We start from the raw sequence: 18,044 nt of genomic DNA, 5'->3' as shown, positions 1-18,044 counted from the left end.
TCCACTCATAATTAATAGGACATATTCTCCACACCTGTTAAACACAAACAGTTATGAGACGCTCAAAAAGTAAATAACAAAGGGAGACTCAAATAAAAATGCTTTTTTTATTCATAATTAGTTATCTTGCGTATCAAGTATCATGTCATGAAAATATTCCACTAACCCAGTCCTCCCGTCCCTCCCGTCGTGTGTCCACAATCTGCTCTTTTGTGTTGAACTCACAGAACTAGGTGCCGCTGTCAGCTCGGCTTAAGCCTATTATTTCCCGGTGGAGGGTGCAAAATGAGAAGCGCAGGCTCCCCCTCCCCTCCTTCAGTTGTTCAGGCACTTTTATTTCCCCCCCCCCCCCCCCCCCCCTTCATGTGCACATTCCAGATGTCCTGCATTGACCAGCAGCAGGTTTAAATGGGACCTGGTCTTCAGAGGAAGAGTAGCCAGCAGCAGCTTCTTTTGAGAGAAATCCAGCTCAGGTCTGTACTCAAGATGTTTTGTACCCATCAGCAAATCCACACCGCGTGTGTGCATTTGGCTTAAAGCTACATAAATACACTCACAAAGACTTCAACAATATGCAGTCACGTTACAGACATTCACTTATTGTACACCGGCCCGCACGGACTCAAAGCACCATCATGCACACAATGCTCGCTACTGAATTTAGCCACCAGGCTTTCAAAGTCCTCAATGTTGACACACTTGATGCTGTAATTCACTTTCTTCACAGTTATGACCCACAAACACAACTCTGAGTTGGTACTTTGTCGCTGCAATTGATAAATGGTCAGAAGACGACAGGAGACTATTTTTTTAAACTTCAATCTCGTATGCTCGGAGGTAGAACGTGAAGTGTAATTCCCAAGAGCATTCAAAGGAAGACAGCAGCTCCACATCTGTTAATAGGGAGAGGGACAATTTGTCGACGGACGTTCTGAATTATTTGATCTGGGATTTGTGCCAATGACCCATCGTGCAAGTCTTCAAATTTATCGTTACGAGCTTTCCTAAATCCGTATCAACTCAATACGTGCCATATCCATCTGCATTATGCGTCACACCACAGTGCGGACTAACAAGTAGTGTCTACGATTATCTATAAAATATTTACATTACAGGCTCTTTTTTTTGGTCATGGGGTAAATGAAACAGCACAGAAGCACAGGCACATACACAGTAATATTATCCAATTTAAAATGGTACACACATTGACCGACAGAACATTCAGTACCACCTTGCTGAGACTTAACAAACACGTAAGTGCAAGGAGAAATCTTAATATAAAATATCGCACATTGATAACTTTGCTTAAATACCAGATAAACATTTAAGTATTACTTTCATTTCTTTTTACATACATATGACTGTGTTTTTTTTTTCTGCATTGTTTCCCTCTATGTACATGAGACAGATACAGAATTACATAGAACAATAAGATGTTTTTGGTTAGATTTTTAAAAGTGAATTATGACAGGGAGGCGTTTTGCATGGTCTTTATGCGTTTTCAGGTTGTTTTTGCTGAACACAACCTTTCTCTACATTTCCCTTCCATACGGCTCCAGGAGCTAAAGTAAAAATAATAATAGCACTGTCATCACAGACCATGGTGTACTGTGATTACTGCCACTGTTTCTGAGTTAGAGAGTGTCTGTGAGCTGTTTAAATAATGCAGTATTTACAGATGTCAGTCTGGCATCACTCCAGGTGATGTCTACATTTATACAGGTGTCTTGCCTTAGACCTACACCTCCTATTTCTTAAGTTAAAACATGCCATCAACCTCTGCAATGCAACTTTCCCGACTTTTCCCTTAACAACCAAATCCTGTTTGGAGCCCTCGTAACGTTCACGTCTTATAATAAACCATTTCCAGTCTTGGCTAGCATTTCCCCGCCCTTCCTTCACTGTATCCAGATGGTGTTGTTACGATCTGGCCGGCGGGGGTCGGCGGCTGGGGGGTTGCCAGTCGCAGTAAGGTCACTGAACGTGGAGAAAAACTGCTCCATCTCTTTCTGCAGCATCTGATTTCGCCGCTCAGCGTCGTCCTTGGCGCGCTCGGCGTTGCGCAGCTTGATCTCCGCCATGGTGTACTTCTTCCTCTCCTGGTCCATCTCTTCGTGGAGGCCCAACATCTCCGTCTCCAGCTCCAGGTTGCGCTGCTCCAAGCTGCAGAGGAGGTCAGCACAGGGTTAGGGAAAAGAGACATTTGGGACATACGCCTATTTGATTCACAGCTGTGCACTAAATAAGAAGCTAGAGCCGGCAGCCATGTTCATTTATCTTTAGCCATTTCCTTCTAATGTCATCAAAAACACACTATTTCTCACCTCTTTATCCTGGCCTCGTACTCCGTCTTCTGCTTCTGCATCTCCTGTTTAAGACTGGCCACTAAACTGTGCAAAGCACTGTGACCACCGGGTCCATTACCAACAGTGTAACCATCACTGTTATTACTACTGCTGCTGCTGGTCCCCTGACTGCTCCTCCCCGCTCCACCTCCACTTCCTTCCCTGTTGCTGTTTCTGCCCTCCCCCTCGCCTCCTCTACTTGACTGGGGACGCTCCTTTTCCTGTGCTGGTCCATCCAGGTCTTCATAGTGGCCTCCATAGAAGTCCTGCTCAGGGCAGGTGGTAGTGGAGGAGCGACAGGAAGTGGAGTTGTCGGGAAGAGAGATTTCACAGGAGGAGGTGGACCAGGTGGCGCTGTCTACGCTCTGCTTGTCCTCGTGGCTGCTGTTCAGACACACGTTGGTGATGTGGTTCTGCTGATGCAGGTTTTGATGGTTTAAGTGGACGTTGTCATACGTGGACAAGCGGTTCTGGTTGGACGTTTGATCCCCATGGGGGCAGTCACGCGCTTTGTTGTTCTCGCGCAACGTCACGCAGCCATTCGGTACCCAGAGACCGTTGCGGCCGTTCACACCCCCTGTGACCACGTCAGTGCTGGAGATGCCCATGCGCACAACTCCAGTCCCGTTCCCTGCGGAGCTGCTTCCACTCGTCACGCCGCTGGTGCCCATTTTCGTGCCGGAGCCTTTGAGCGTCCCAGTACGACGCATGGGCAAACTCCCACCACCGGTCAAAGTCGGGCTCTTTTCTTGACTGGGGTCTGAAGAGGGCGAGGAGCTGAAGGAGCCGTTTGTGACAATCCCGCTGCCTTTACTGAAAGCCGGGTTCTTTTTGACGGTCAGCGGTGGACTGCGGGTGATGTCGAAGCGTCCTATGACGCCGTTACGAGGGCTCGCTGATCGCGGGGAGCCACCGTTGTCCACCTGCTGGCGGTGCGAGGGAGACTCGGGTGCTTCCCAAACACACTGTCGCACCACCTGCGTGTTGTTGTTCTCGGCATTTTGAGACACCGTGGTGTTGGCGGAGGTAGAGGTGGTGGCTTGCTGCCGTTGCAGCTCGATATTGTTGTTGGCAAGCTCGAGGGCCGTGGGGCTGTCTTCATCCAGAGGGAAAAGCACGTCGTGGCGGCCGATCAAAACGGCCATGAGCTGCTGGACCAGAACAGTGCCTGACAACATGAGACCACACGTTACTTTAAAAAATGTTCATTCAATTACGGTCAAAACTAAATGTCAAGACACTCGACCAGCAAGAATACACACCTTCCATAATAGTGACTGGATCCTCAACCTTCGGCCTCAGGATATTCGGCCCAAAGACTGTGGCCAAGTTTTGGACGCTCATTTTATTCACTCCTGAATATGATTGGACTTCATCTAGAAATCTGGCAAAGAAAAAAAGAAAATCAACTTATCACTGTTTAGTAATGATCAAAGTTAGAGATATCACCCACATTAACAATCTATTAATACCTGCAGATGTACTTGAGAAGGTTGTAGTTCACTGGAGGTAGATTTTCAACAAGCTGTCTCAACTCCTTCACACCCTGCAGATGAAGCAGATACTTTTCAGTTGAAGTAAGTTCCATCAAAAACAAAAATGTATGGAAATTCGTACTACAAGTTCAAATACAACAATAACACCCACAGACCAAATAACAATCAGTGAAAAAGAGAGGGAACAAAATCTGATCACGGATCTTTTATTAAAACTGAAAGAGCATCAATGTTTCTCTCAACGATTCATCATGCTCATTCATCTTTTTAAAGAAAGCAATGATTTGATTTTTTTTAAAAGGAACAAATACAACAAAAGATTCATCATCTGTCATCTAAAAAGTACTAATTATTCCCATCACTCTCTGAGGTAGGTGTTCAAAGGGATGCTTATTCTTTGAGCTGAGGAAATGTGTTTTTGTCTTTATGAGAAGATTTTATTACCACAGGGATTCATGACTCATTGCTTTTTTTTTAACAAAATACAAAAAAATAGTCAAATAAAAAGAGTATTAAACAAAATGAGGATTTATATAGTTTTAATTAGGGTGAATCTGAAGTGATCTCACAATCTTTTAAGGAATATTGGGAATTTAGCTTACTGTGTTCCTCCTTTAATGAGGTTTAAAAGGCAGGGCAGCTTGAGATGTTGAAACTTAAATACAAAAACACACCCAATCACATGGATACACAAAGTCACAAACAAGAGCTCTGAGTGTAAATGAAGGAAAGACGTTTACACTGTGAGGAAGCCAAAGACTTGTCCCCCTGCTGTGAAGCGTTATCTTTATGGTGTGAAGGAAATCCTATTTAGATGTTAGAAGTCAAGACGGGCACAACGAAGTCATTCCGTACGGAAACAGCAGAGCAGAGGACGGATGACCGCGCAGCGAGAGTCCGGCTTTAATGCCACAGAGCAGGACTTTGGATGATTTACGAGAGAGCATTTCAGTGCTCAATTCGGTTGCTATGAAGTATATAAAGTAAGTACAAAAGGTATAGGAAAGGAGAAAGTCATCAAATGCCCTTTCTTACCATTTCATCATCTTTGCTGAGGAGCTTGGTGCAGGCCAGAAAGTCGTCATACTTGTGGAAGGGCACGACAGGCTCCGGCAGCTCTCTGAGATACAGCTTCAGCAGAGAGGCGACTGTATGCACATCTGTGTTACTGCACAGGGAACAAAAAGACAGAAATGGGGAAGGGGTTGAGGTTATTCATTAGTATGGGTACATGGCATTGAGGCAAACACAAATCATCATCAGCAAGGACAAATAATGTAAAAACCGTAAGCGGCGTAAAACAAAGAGCACTTTCATGATCGGAACACCGCAAATCAAGTGTAGAACTTCAAAGGAATATTTTGACATTTTGGGAAATATGCTTATTCATGATTTGGCATCGGAAAGAAGAATCATACCACTCTTATCTGGTTGTGAAATATGGCTGGCTGGGAGCCGAATCAAAATGCCCCAAAAACCTGGGATTTCAGATGAGATATTTGGGCTCACTGAAGAACTCTATGTGGGGGAATCATCAATTTTAGCAAACAGGTCATAAGCAACAAGGCAGACAGGTAACAAGGAAAGCAACAGAGGGAACAACAACAACAACACTGGGGCGGTTTCGATGACCTGCCAAAAGGCAAAGAGGATTTCCACTTCAGGCTCAGAGACACTAATGAGCCAACGAGGCAGCTGGAACAATCCTGACACCTTTTCTTTGTTCTGCTGGCACAGTACAGAGAACACGGGCAGCGCTACGTGTTCCTGGCTGTTAGCTCCCCAACTATCCCTTAAATGATCATGCTTCTACTAGTGCTGGCCTATTATGTGAAGACGCATGAATGACTGAGCTTTTCCCCTGTCTGGTGTGACGTCTCACTCAAACAACCATCTGCACGCACCCACACAGCCTGAGAGGTCTAATCAAGCAAGTGAAAACACCTGTGGGGGTGGACAAAGGGTGTGCTAGCAAAATGTGTTCAGTGCCTGCATTTGCTAAATATTTGTTCCAATGCCGATGCATTTGGCCACATAAATGTTGGACTGACGAAAAAGACTAAAAAGATGGATTTAGATTTAATATGTTGATATGTTATAAAAGACAAAAACAGCAACATTTTGACTTATCGTGGCAGGAAAAGCGCAGGAAATAATAACATAACGACTGATCTGGTTCAGGTGTCTCTGTGAGTCAGCAAACACAACAGCAGCAGCCGAGAACTACCATTAAATCCGCCGGCTACCACATCAAAGTGTCAGACATTAGATCACTGTTTGGTACTGCTGTGTTTTACAATGCTGCACTGAAGAGGTACAATGGGGATGAGAAGGAGCACGGTAGCACAATAACTTTTGACATTCATAAAAAAAGTCCCTCTTCTCCGATTTACCAGCCGCCCTCAGTGCGGTAAAGGCAACACATCCACAACTATCCTCCAGTTAGCCACAACACAGGTATTGTTTCAAAAATAGAATATTAGCACTGATACAAGTGAAATGAGCGCAGACAGATTTAACTGTCATGTTAAATGACATAACTTTGAAGTGGTCAACACAAAGTCGCACAGAGGACAGACAGAAAATGCATGACATTCAAATGAAACATTCATCCTTCTTTCCATGATATATCTTTATTGTTTTACAATATATATATATATATATATGTCGAAAATATTTGTAAACATCTGGAGGAATTGAGGCCAACAGGAACACGCATATGGTTCTAGATGTGCAGAACTTCACCAGACTACAGTCTGAACATATCAACTTCACGTTAAAATGCACTGAAATCCGAGGAGCCGGTCGGTACGCTTATGGTTTCCTTACCAATCAAAAGAAGGTTTTTCTCCACAGTCAAAGGCATCCTGCAGCTCTTTGACCAGGTTGGTCTGTCCGGGCAGCCTGAATAGGCCCTCCTCCCTGAGGCCCCACTGCCGGATGAAATCCGCACACTGCTCTACCAGCATAGGGGCCAACTTGTTCCCAAACCGGCGCTCGTACCGCACAGTTTCCTCCAACTTCTGACCGAAGATACCTGAAACACAAGACATTGATAAATGGCAATGCTTCAAAATATCGTTATATTTATAATATGGGAATCAGGGTGCAGTGAGTGATGTCTTTAACTTAGATATATACAATATGTTTCTCTCTTTACAGCTAAAATCATTGAGGGCATGATTTCAAACTGACAGAAATTATAATTTAACCTTTGAAATATCAATACTATTTTATATCCTGCACAATATTACTTTGTAAAAGAGCATTTTTCAAAGAATTTGAAAAACCAATAACCTTGCATCTGCAGCTTGAGGCACATCAAAGAGAGCACGTTCAATTGATTGAAAAAAAATAATAATTCTGATAAGGCTGGCTAGACAGTCCAAGCAAAAGAATATGTAGACCCACAAAGCCTTAGTCTGATGATCAAATCTCTAACTTCCCGCTGAGTACCTCTCGCCTTTTGTTTGAGGGAGTAGCCATAAAAAAAGAAGAAAGAAAGAAAGGCTGATTTCCATTTGCAGCCGTCTCATGTGGATGCAACACAAGAGGGGATTAAGGCAGCCTTCCTGAGAGATTTGGATCTGCATACTTTTCCGGTCTCCAGAGACAGACAGAGGCTACTCACACACATGCACACACGTGGTACGACAAGGTACCGCACAGTGACGGAGTTGGACTGAGCTTACACCAGGATGCACGTGCTTTTGACAGCATTTGACACAGCAAAAAGCAGCTTCAAACCAACTAGTGTTAATGTGAAAATGTAGTTTAAATCACTGTTTCTGTAACGGTGTATTGGTACATCGCATGAAATCAGTTTGCAGCTTTTCTAGTTGATTTTTCGCCATTTAATATTATGGTATGTTGTCACACTCACCCCTCTTGAAACTGACACAGCTTCTAAGCTTCCGGAAGATACATTTGTGATACGATAACACACCTGAGGTGCAGAATTTAACGTGTCTGCATTCTAGCATTTTCCAAAAAACAGCCTCAGATTTGGCAGAAAGGAAAACAAAAGCTATGCAGCAATAAAAGAGATGCATCGGTTTGATAGCAGGTCAGTCAAACGGTCTTCATTTCCATCTCACAGAAAGTGTTTTTCTTCAATCATCTTTCACATCAAAAAGAAAGAAGCTGCTCAGAAATAAGCAGCTCTTTTTCGGAGTCTTTTTCCTCAGGGTCGGTCGCTTCGGGGACTTTTCCACTTCAATCTTTACAGCAACGCTAATAAGACAAAACTTTAAACGGTGGCAAATTCCAAAGACATATTTGAAGCTGTGTATCCATTTCCCAAATCTTGGTTCAGAGTGAACCACAAATAAGTCAAGCTCCACCAGAGCAAAGAAAGATGAATATCCTCACGTATCGAAAAGAGCATCAGAGAACAAGAGAGAAAAAGTGACTGGATGAAAATGAGGTCATCCCTCCAGACCTTCTAGTCATGAGTCTGGGAATGTTTTCCCTGGATCACATGTAACTATGTGTGTGTGTGTGGAGCGATTATGAACAGTATGCATGTGTGTTTATATGCATGTTTGCTGGCTTGTACCACGACTGCAAAGACTTCAGCACATAAGAGAGACATCCCCACTCTGCAAACACCCAGTAGGTTCCTTCAACACTCTCAGATTACCGCAGCAAAACAGGCCGACTGCTGCACACACACGCACACACACACACACACACACCATCACTCACACACTCACACACACCCACACACACACACACGGGAGGGAGGTCCAAACACAACACACAGCCTGATTTTCACCCTTTCTGGAGCTTCCTATCTGTCTTTTAATCTTCTTCTTCTGTGGTGTGGTGAATGAATGTTCCTCACATATGCGATATAATCCTGATATTAACGTCTTCTTTACTTTGCTGAATGTTACATATTCTTGGAGATATACAGTGAAACGAAACAGCCGCAACTGTGTGCAGATTAGACACTGACCCAAACAAATCTGAGTCATATACTGAATAACAACTCTGATCCACAACCAGAAGGCAGGAAAACATCCCATTTTACTGTGAAGTACATTTCACTGCGGTGAACTAAATATGAACTGTAAATTAAGTAGAAAAACGGTGGCTGTCGAAGGTCAAAAAGCCAGACTAACATTGACATACAGAGTGATAGGAGGTGGTTGTGGTGAAAATTTTAGTCCAAACCAACAAATACAAAATCTCCCATAGAAGCTCTAGAGAACAAGGCTGGAAATAAAAAAGTTAAGTATACACATTATGTGTTTTAGGATTATGAACATTTCAAAATAGCTCTCTATATAGCATTAATCTAACAGCAACTACAGCTAAAGTTAAACTTTTTACAAATAAACAACTGGTAATTACCATGAAATAAATCTCCAAAGATCCAGATGGAGAGGCCACAACTGCACATGACTTCAAACTCTCCCTTGTCCAGCTGTTTGTTCAAGCCGGCCAGTAATTAATTCAACATCATAGCAAGTGTTCAGCACAACATGACGGCAAACGTTTGGGAGCTCCGAGCTCAAACACAAGCTCCCTTCCCTGTCTGTCGCTCTCTGAACACAAATTTTGTAATCACACTTCAGGGGCGCTGACCAGCCAATCAGGGCTCAGTTAGTCTCTGCTGCTACTGCAAAATGTGAAAGCCTGGAATATGTGTGTGCTCTGTATATGTGTGTGTGTGTGAAAGTCCGGCTCCGCTCCAACTTGGAGCCACCTTTCTCGTGGCATCTTTGGCAAATGGCTCGTCCTTTTGAAGAGCAGTCAACTGCAATCGACATCAAACTCCCCGCACTGAAAACAGAGGGGCCAGCTCAGCCTCATCCATTCACTGCGTCACAGAGAGCCGCCTGCACGGCCCGTCCGGTCTCAAATGCCGCACTTGTCCCCCCGCTCGAAACACAATGTGGGACAATGTCAGCCAGTTAAGTCAATAACAAGCCTCAGCGGTGCAGCGGGGCACTCGGTAATCACCGCACTGATCCCAGGAACAATTGCAACATCGTGCACTTCGGCTATGAGCCCCAGCGCACTTGATGGTAGCTACATCGACATTGTTTTTTCTGTTATATTTGATGCATGTAATTGATTTGGACACATTAATGTCCTCTGTGCATTAGCATGAACGGGATGGATGGGAAGAGAAAACAAAAGAGGCAGGATGATGACACGAGAGCGTAAATTCCAGCTTCACAGACATTCCTCGCGTGCGACTGCGTCATGGCGAAGTCAAGTATTGTAGTGACGCAACCGGCATGTGGCAGGACACCTAACATATGGACTGAAAGGAAAAGAGGAGGCAACCTGCTGCTTTACCTGCCAACAGACTCTGGATACTTGTTTTAGATGGTTAAAATATTGCAGGAAAAAAAAAAAGAGCAAACCCTGTAATATGTCAAATAAATGCAGTATTGCACCTGGAACTTACTGCTAAGTCCCGCCTCTATCACGCACCCACAAATAGATTCAGGTTGCACCATTATCATTGTGCACAAGGCCACTGAAGTTTTGTACTTTCAGTCCTTTAGTTACACACGTTCTCTGCAATGTAACAGATGTATTTTGTCAGCGGGATCAGACCACACAGCCAGCAGTTTGATGGCCTTGCTCAAAAGAACCTAGCAGAGACAGAAGTGATTGAATACACACACACACTTAAGTCACCCAAATGAAAAACAAACAGCAGATGCAAATCTCATTACAAGTCAGTCGGCACATAAAAACAGGGGCTGTGGGTGCATACTGACCTCCACCAAAAGGCGCCCAGATGACCCTGCGGATCGTCTTCACCCAATCCTCCATGTCATTCTGGGTGCTGGCCATAAGAAGGTAGGTCTCATGGTTGGCTGTCATCCGCTCTCTGTCTCCCCCTGTTCAAGTAAAAAGAGACAGAAACATAGATGATTACAATATCCTGTAGATAGTAGCAGACGTCTGTCCAGTGGCAAAACTCTCATCGTGAATGCGTGGAGAATAAAACCTCTCGACACAAAGAGAAATCTCTGGATCTCTTTGTACAATGCAATCAAGATTTACGGGACTGAGCAGCTTTCAGACACGCTGAATGTGAAAACATCCTTCTAGTGTCAAACTCTGAACACGTAATATTCTGCCCAGTGAAGCTCAAACATCCTCAGGAAGTAAACAATAAGCAAAAGACATTTTTTAACAGAAGATGACTCCAGGGGGTGACACTACAGGTCAGCAGGGTAAACAATCTAACTAACTTTCCCAGTTGATAACATGAAGACAAATATATGTGCTATGTTGCAGACATATTAGAGACAAATGTTTTTACAGAGGGAATATTTTTGATCTGTTTTTGCCATCAGAAAATACTGCCAACAGCTGTAGAAAATCAATTTCCCCATGTGTTTAGAACTAAAATGTTGAATAAATCAGGCTGTGAAACCACCAGAATTTAGATAGGAATGAAACTGGACAGTTTGTATGTAAGTGCAACTGAAGTGAAAACGTCTGGCTCAGAGAAAAAACTCATTTTGAGACTCATTTTGCAGGACACTAGAGGTGAACAGGGTACAGGCTGACTTCATAACGTCCTTGGATGACACGATAATGTACTTGAACTTAACCAGTAGGTGTCTCTGAAAAATACGGCGATTTTGGACACACATGCTGCCCCTTGAATTAACCCTCCTGCAGTAATAAATCAAAAAGAAATGTTTATATCTCTGGGCAGGAGCGTGTGGTCCATTAGAGGCAGGCTCAGCTATCCTGATTCGACTTAACGGATAATGGCCACGAGCACTTTGCTGTCATGCGAGACCGGACAGATCGGAGTGGAGGGTCTGGACCGGGCTTCACATAACGAATCTGGATGCGGGGATTACTATGACAACAGAACCATCTATACAGCTCCACTTCATCCTGAGTGGGATGAAACAAACTAACAAACAAACAAGGACTCGTGGCATGTCACAGGGATGCACCTGCTCTATTATAGGAAGAGACGAGCTATTTAAGAGACAAATGGTGTGTCACGCGACCGTTGAATTATTCATGACTGACCACCAGGTCCTCCTGCTCCATTGATTTTGTTCCAGGTTTGAGATCTGTGTGTTGCCTTTGAAACATATTTATAGACTGCTACAACACAACATGACACTTCACCAATATGAAGTCCTAATGACTTTTAATGAAGCAAAAATGTATACTTCAGCTGTTTTCTGATGCAAACCAAAAGATCCAGTCGTTTTTGGACACTTTGGTACACATGCAAGCGCACATATCTGTCAACGAATGATTTAAATGTAAGGTAATTATTATCATTGTCACTATCATGAATTAACACACATGTTTGCAGGTGTGGGCTTCAAGACTTGTTGCTCAGTTCCAGATGTGAACCAGCTTCAGAGAAGCAAAAAAAAAAATCCAGACTCACGTTGAATTGTCAGTGTTTTCATCTGGATAACCCGTACAGCTGAATGTAGAGCCACACTTTGATAGTGATATTGATGCTCTCTGTCAGTCTTAATGAGATCTCATCACGAGGGCAGCAGATGCCCGCGTGCTATTCTACATGTTCACAATGTTTATCCTCTTTATGAACAGAGACAGTGTGACAAGGATGAGGAAGATACCTCACCTCGCGGGCATATTAGCATGTATCTATTTAGTGAGTTGTGTGTGTGTGAAAGAAGCCACTGTTGGTCCCATTAAAGGAAACAAGTTTGTTTGGCTCATTGGCTGAGGATGACGAGAAATGCCAATGTAGTAATTATCCTAAACATTTATTTTACTGCTAATTATTCGCATTTCCAAACTGCTCCAATGACTTAATGTTCCAACTATGCTGACATGATTAGACAATGAATTTATCAGCTGATCAACAAATATGCCCTGTCCCACTTAAAAGTGATATACAGCATTTGTTTTTGACATCGTGTGAGACAACACATTGAGAATATTTCCAGCAGATTGATAGAAAATATTAATTAGTTGCAGCCGTAAATAAAGCAGTAAAAATACACATTTCTGCACTTTTAAAACGAATCAAGACAAAATTATCCATTATGAATCTGTGATTTTTTTTTTTTTTTTTTTTTAACAGAGCAGCTATGACATTTTCTGTTCATGTCAAAATCAGGTTTGAAAGTCACAGATTACACAATGTTGAAAAAAAGCAGATGAACGTTTCTTGTAAGGTGTCCAAATATCATTGCAGCCAGTACATGCATAATATACACCTATTACTCAGTCCATTCATATTGTGTCTGCAGTAACAGTGTTAAAGCTCGCACAGACCAACTCTCACATTAGAGACACCATTTTTAAGTTTTGACCAATAATCGTTATCTGACATCAAGTCATTATTAATAGCAGGCTATCTGCTCCTGATCCAGTGATTAGCCACTACTATGCTATTGACTCCATAGTCCCATTAATTACACCTCACATGGAGTAGACGCAATTGATTAACTCCGTCAATCACATCCCGGTCTTTAATGTTGCAGCAAAACATTGGTGTTTAAGCGATTTAAATGTTTTCTATTTGAACATTCGGGACTAAAACATAAAGAGTCAGTTTCAGCTCACCTCTCACGCGCAGGGGATCACATCTACAGTGTCATTTCATCTCTCGCTTCCTCAACCTGCGACGCGCAACAGATTTCCACCGAATTTCCGTCAAGGCGAAACGAGGCACCAATCAACCCGGCAAACGTGCAGCTCTCACTTCTATTCGCACGTGTGAGTTTCTTCAGCCGGTGGAAAAGCTCCGTCGCTCCAAAAGACGGCGCTTCACGTTTAGATTAACAACCTGAAGTCCTTCGAGTAACAAACTCATCGGCTGATAAAGTAGAAGATTTAATTCAGAGACTGAGAGAGGAGAAAATATCGATGTGTTGGTGTGTCAATTGTGTGTGTGTGTGTGTGTGAGAGAGAGAGAGAGAGAGAGAGAGAGAGAGAGAGAGAGAGAGAGAGAGAGAGAGACTACCAGGGCTGTGCCAAGCTTTTTTAAGGGTCTGAAGCAAATCAGTCCAAAAGCCTATGTTCCTACTGAACATGTTGGCATCTTTAAGAATGGCTTATGTTTAATAGGGAGAAATAATTTACTTAATAATAAGTGGGGCACTGTTGTTTTTTAGTACATGTTAGTCAAACAGGAGTAAATTGTGCATTTCTTGGGGACTATTTTCATCTGTTGATTAATACACATTTGCAGCTCTAGTGAGAATTTACAGCACCAGGACATTAGTATATATATGGGAAATAAACCGCAGTGGCCATGTTCATGGTAATAATAATGCTAAATGTCACACCGCACAGCCGTATAGCTGCTTGATGTATTTTCAGTAATTTGTGGATTTGTGAAGAACAGCAATCAAGTATAATTAAACAAATCGAAACATGTCCAATTAAGTGTTCAGAACATTTCTTTTCCTGTAGTGCAATAGGAAATATTTAGATTTTTGACATTTACTGACAACTTTCAGAAAGTTTATGCATACTTTAATAGCTAAGAGGCAATAATCAAATATGAAAAATAATAATGCTGGCATTTTGTGGTTCTTGAGAGACAGTTATGCAGGGTTCATATCAATTAAGGAAGACTTCTGTCTATTTAACTACAATCTCGGGTTACCATGTCACAGCAGGTGCAGGCTATTTTAACAGTAATTTATTAGGCTGTGCGGGGGAAAATGTACTTTCTTGTAAAACATGTGCTATGTACAATGACCATGGTTTGTCAAAACATGCTCATAAAAACAATCAACCTGTTTTTCATTATGAAGCCATAAAAACACTACTACCACTATCTTGTAAGAAGACGAGCGTGCACATATTTTTGACCTTTGGTCAAAATGCCAAATGGTCATGTGCTGATCAGTGAAGTGGATCTGCCAGATGGATCCCACAGTGACACCAATTAGTCACATTGGCCAGCTTGAAACACAAAAGTTTCACATTTGCATTGATTGTCATGCAAAGCGATTGTGATTCCCCCGGTGCCCCTGTGAGTGCTTTTGTCCACATTTTAAACCAATCAGCCCGTTCTGTTTCCATTACTTGCATTGAAAGGCGGCAGCATTTCCTTTCGGAAACAACGGCTGTGAAGCTATTAAACAAGCGTGCAACAGGATTATACAGCATACCATGGCTATTACAACACACTCCTGTTCCCCCTGCCATTTCCTGTTGATGCTCAACATTCTTACTCAGTGGCTGAATTATCCACATTGTTTATAAAGACGGGGAGATATGTCAAACTCACTTGGCACATGGACATCTTCCGAGACGAGACCTTCTAAACCTGTGAGAGAGCTGTTTCCTGAGATCTCTTACTACATATTTGTATTTTTCTGCCAATGGACAAATCTGTAGCCCTGTACCCGATATAATTGGTATCCATTCTTAGACTGTTTGAAGCAGATGACAATACAAGTGACAACAAAATTATACCGTCTGTCTTTCCGTGTATGTCCAGATATTTAATAAGGGAAGAGAGGTGTGTTTTTGCCTTGAGTTATGTGCCCAAGAGCTTAATTTATCCACCAAAGGAGTTTACAGAAAAAGCAGACCAAAGTAGCAGCTGCAATAATTGAGTCATCAGTTTGTGAATGACATAGGTGCTATTCCAGGTGGGCCATTTGCATTCTTGGCAAAGATGATTCCAAGTTTTTTATATTTCTTTCCCAGTACCTTTTTCTTTTTGCCAAATGCTATAAAAGTGTTTTTTCTGCAAAAGTACTAATTGTTTGGAAACTCTTTAGCCTAATCACAAACACACGGCATTCTCAGATAACTCTTGCAGCATTGTCTCCTGATGTCAAACACATACAGGTCAATCAATGATTTATCGGCAGGGTGAAATCAGATAAACAGATAATAGAAAAACGAAACCACATTCCTGTGACGAACAAATATGAGTTTTTCAATCCCTGGTCTGCATTTTTCACAGCCGGGATTTTGGTCATTTAAGCATTAGCTGCAGAAAGACAAACGCATTTAGCCCAAATATCATCTTGTCGCCTTTAGGTAGATTCTCCACATCTGTCCACTGAATAAAATAACCGCAGGCTCCCCTTTGACAGATTATTTTCCGGCTGTGGCGATGCTGCCTTTAGGTATTATTCTCCAGCACATAATTCTCAGACTGGCACTGTGTTTTTGAAAAAAACCCACTAAATCCTTACTTCTTAAATGAGACCAATCCCAGCAGGGGTTTGCTGCCAGAGACAGTCAAGGATCTTCGCTTAAAGCGCAAATGTACCTGAAGAGACAACCGTGACAGCTGTCACAATTCCCCTGATTCGCCACGCTTCAGCACACCGCTCCAAACTTTTATAAACTCAGCGGTGAACAATTGTCAGCGTTACAAAGGACAGAGGACAGCTTGTATTAAGGAAGGATTCTTTATTCACCTTGAGACTCACTCGTGAAAAAAGTTCAGGAAAAGAGGAAAATGGCTCACCCTTTCACATTTCAACTGTAATTCTATTCACAACGCTCTCCTGCCAACGTGACGACTTAGTTTACTTAACTTCTGCTATTTACATAAAGGAAACTACTCCAACTGGATCATGCCACAGCATAATCGCAGACAGATGGTTAATACAATCAACCTCAAAACTGTATACAGCTTCAAACAAAGGAAATATATGGCTAAAATGGAAAACATACGTCTTTTTTTGTTGTTGCATTACCTCTGAATTGAATGTCCTCACACAAAACCTTAACATATCACTGACAACCTCGCATCATATGAAATTATCTCTAATGTTTCCATTATTTACAGCTGCCCTGTCATAATGACTATCTGAGTTGGGTTCAAAGAGCTAACAACTGTTCATTCCAGGTTTGACCACCAGCCTTAATAAGTGGCCGAACTCAGCAGCAGACTAGTCTTTAACTAATGGCTCAGAAACAGGTGGGAGACAACAAAGGATCCCACTGTGCTGTAATTGCTCACAAATACCTGGAGCCCTGATACACTTCACTCTGACCGGTATACCTCTGTAAGGAAGTCCTGTAAAACAACACGCAGTGTTACGTTGGATGGTAGGAATCACAGAATAAATGCTTTCATTTTGTGAAGATAACAGTTGTAATTTTTTTACATCCACTGTAGCTAGCACCAGATGTTTCACTAACTGCTAGAATATAAAAATGCACTATAAAATGTTACATAAATATGAACATACAGACTGTGCGTATTGTCTTTTTTGCTGAAAGGAGTAGTTGGACAATAATCTAGTATTCTCTTTCTCACCTTGAGTTGGACCAAAACATTGATACCACTCTCAAATGTGTCACTTAAATAATGAAACTACACCCAAGAGCTTAGCTTAGCACAAAGACAATTGTCTGGCACGTAACCTTAAAATGTCAAGTTATTGACTTAACTCTTCTGTTTTTTTGTACATATTTAACATATACAAGATATTGGAGCAGGCTAGCTGTTTCTCCCTGCCGCCACTCTATATGCTAAGCTAAGCTAACTGTCTCCTGTTCCGTAGTTTCATATTTAAAGAACAAATACCAAAATGATCAATCCTCTCATCTTAGTTCCGGCCAGAAAGTGAATAAGCCCATTTTGAAAAATGTCAAACTATTCCTTTAATGTGGTAATTTTCAAACAGACCACCATGTAGTTAAAATGAGCTATAGGTGCAGTACAATACAAGGTATTCAACTGAACCCATAAAAAATATTCAGTCTAGCAGTCCAACAATGTGATAAACCTTATGTTCACCTCATTGCAAGAGTCTAACAATAAAAAATGGTCAATTTGTTTTAATTTTGGCAGACATTGCCCCAAAGGGAGTGGGTGTTAAAGGATTATAAACTACCTAAAAAACATTCAGTATCCTCAAAGGCAGAATACATTTTGTGGGAGACTTCTTGTGAAAATGTTCTTCCAGACTTTGATTGTGCTGCTCGCCAAGTGGAGGAAGCAGCTGCTGCGGGCCCAGAAAACAATGCAGACGCAGTAACTACCTAGTTTAGCTTTAAATGACAAAAATATGTCCTAATTTTCCCAGTGTGTGTGTGTGTGTGTGTGTGTGTGTGTGTGTGTGTGTGTGTGCAGAGGGAGATTACATGACTTCATCACTGTCTGCTCTCTCTTGTCTGCGAGAGTCTTCTTGTTTGCATGCAAGCAGGGGCAAGTTGAGATTCAATATTGTGTCTAATGATAGTCTTCTCAGAAGTCCACACACCATAAATACCTCCAACAGGACTAGAA

At 42.2% G+C, this 18,044-nt stretch overlaps 1 protein-coding gene across 1 annotated transcript in view; it reads right to left on the bottom strand.

The window, feature by feature from the left end:
* Window positions 1-371: 371 nt before the first annotated feature.
* arhgap24 (Rho GTPase activating protein 24) overlaps window positions 372-18,044 on the bottom strand; it is a 58,540-nt gene continuing 40,867 nt past the window's right edge. Inside the window, exons 4-10 of the mRNA XM_079179696.1 lie at window positions 10,585-10,707; window positions 6,671-6,878; window positions 4,877-5,009; window positions 3,818-3,891; window positions 3,608-3,729; window positions 2,325-3,513; window positions 372-2,163 (exon numbers count right to left, since the gene is read on the bottom strand). Coding sequence (XP_079035822.1) covers window positions 1,899-2,163; window positions 2,325-3,513; window positions 3,608-3,729; window positions 3,818-3,891; window positions 4,877-5,009; window positions 6,671-6,878; window positions 10,585-10,707 — 2,114 coding nt within the window. The 3' untranslated portion in view covers window positions 372-1,898. The remainder of the gene's footprint in view (window positions 2,164-2,324; window positions 3,514-3,607; window positions 3,730-3,817; window positions 3,892-4,876; window positions 5,010-6,670; window positions 6,879-10,584; window positions 10,708-18,044) is intronic.

The sequence above is a fragment of the Pholis gunnellus genome (genome assembly GCF_910591455.1).
Source record: "Pholis gunnellus genome assembly, chromosome: 18".
In the NCBI taxonomy this organism is placed as follows: domain Eukaryota; kingdom Metazoa; phylum Chordata; class Actinopteri; order Perciformes; family Pholidae; genus Pholis; species Pholis gunnellus.
This window is presented reverse-complemented; position numbering and strand designations above follow the sequence as displayed.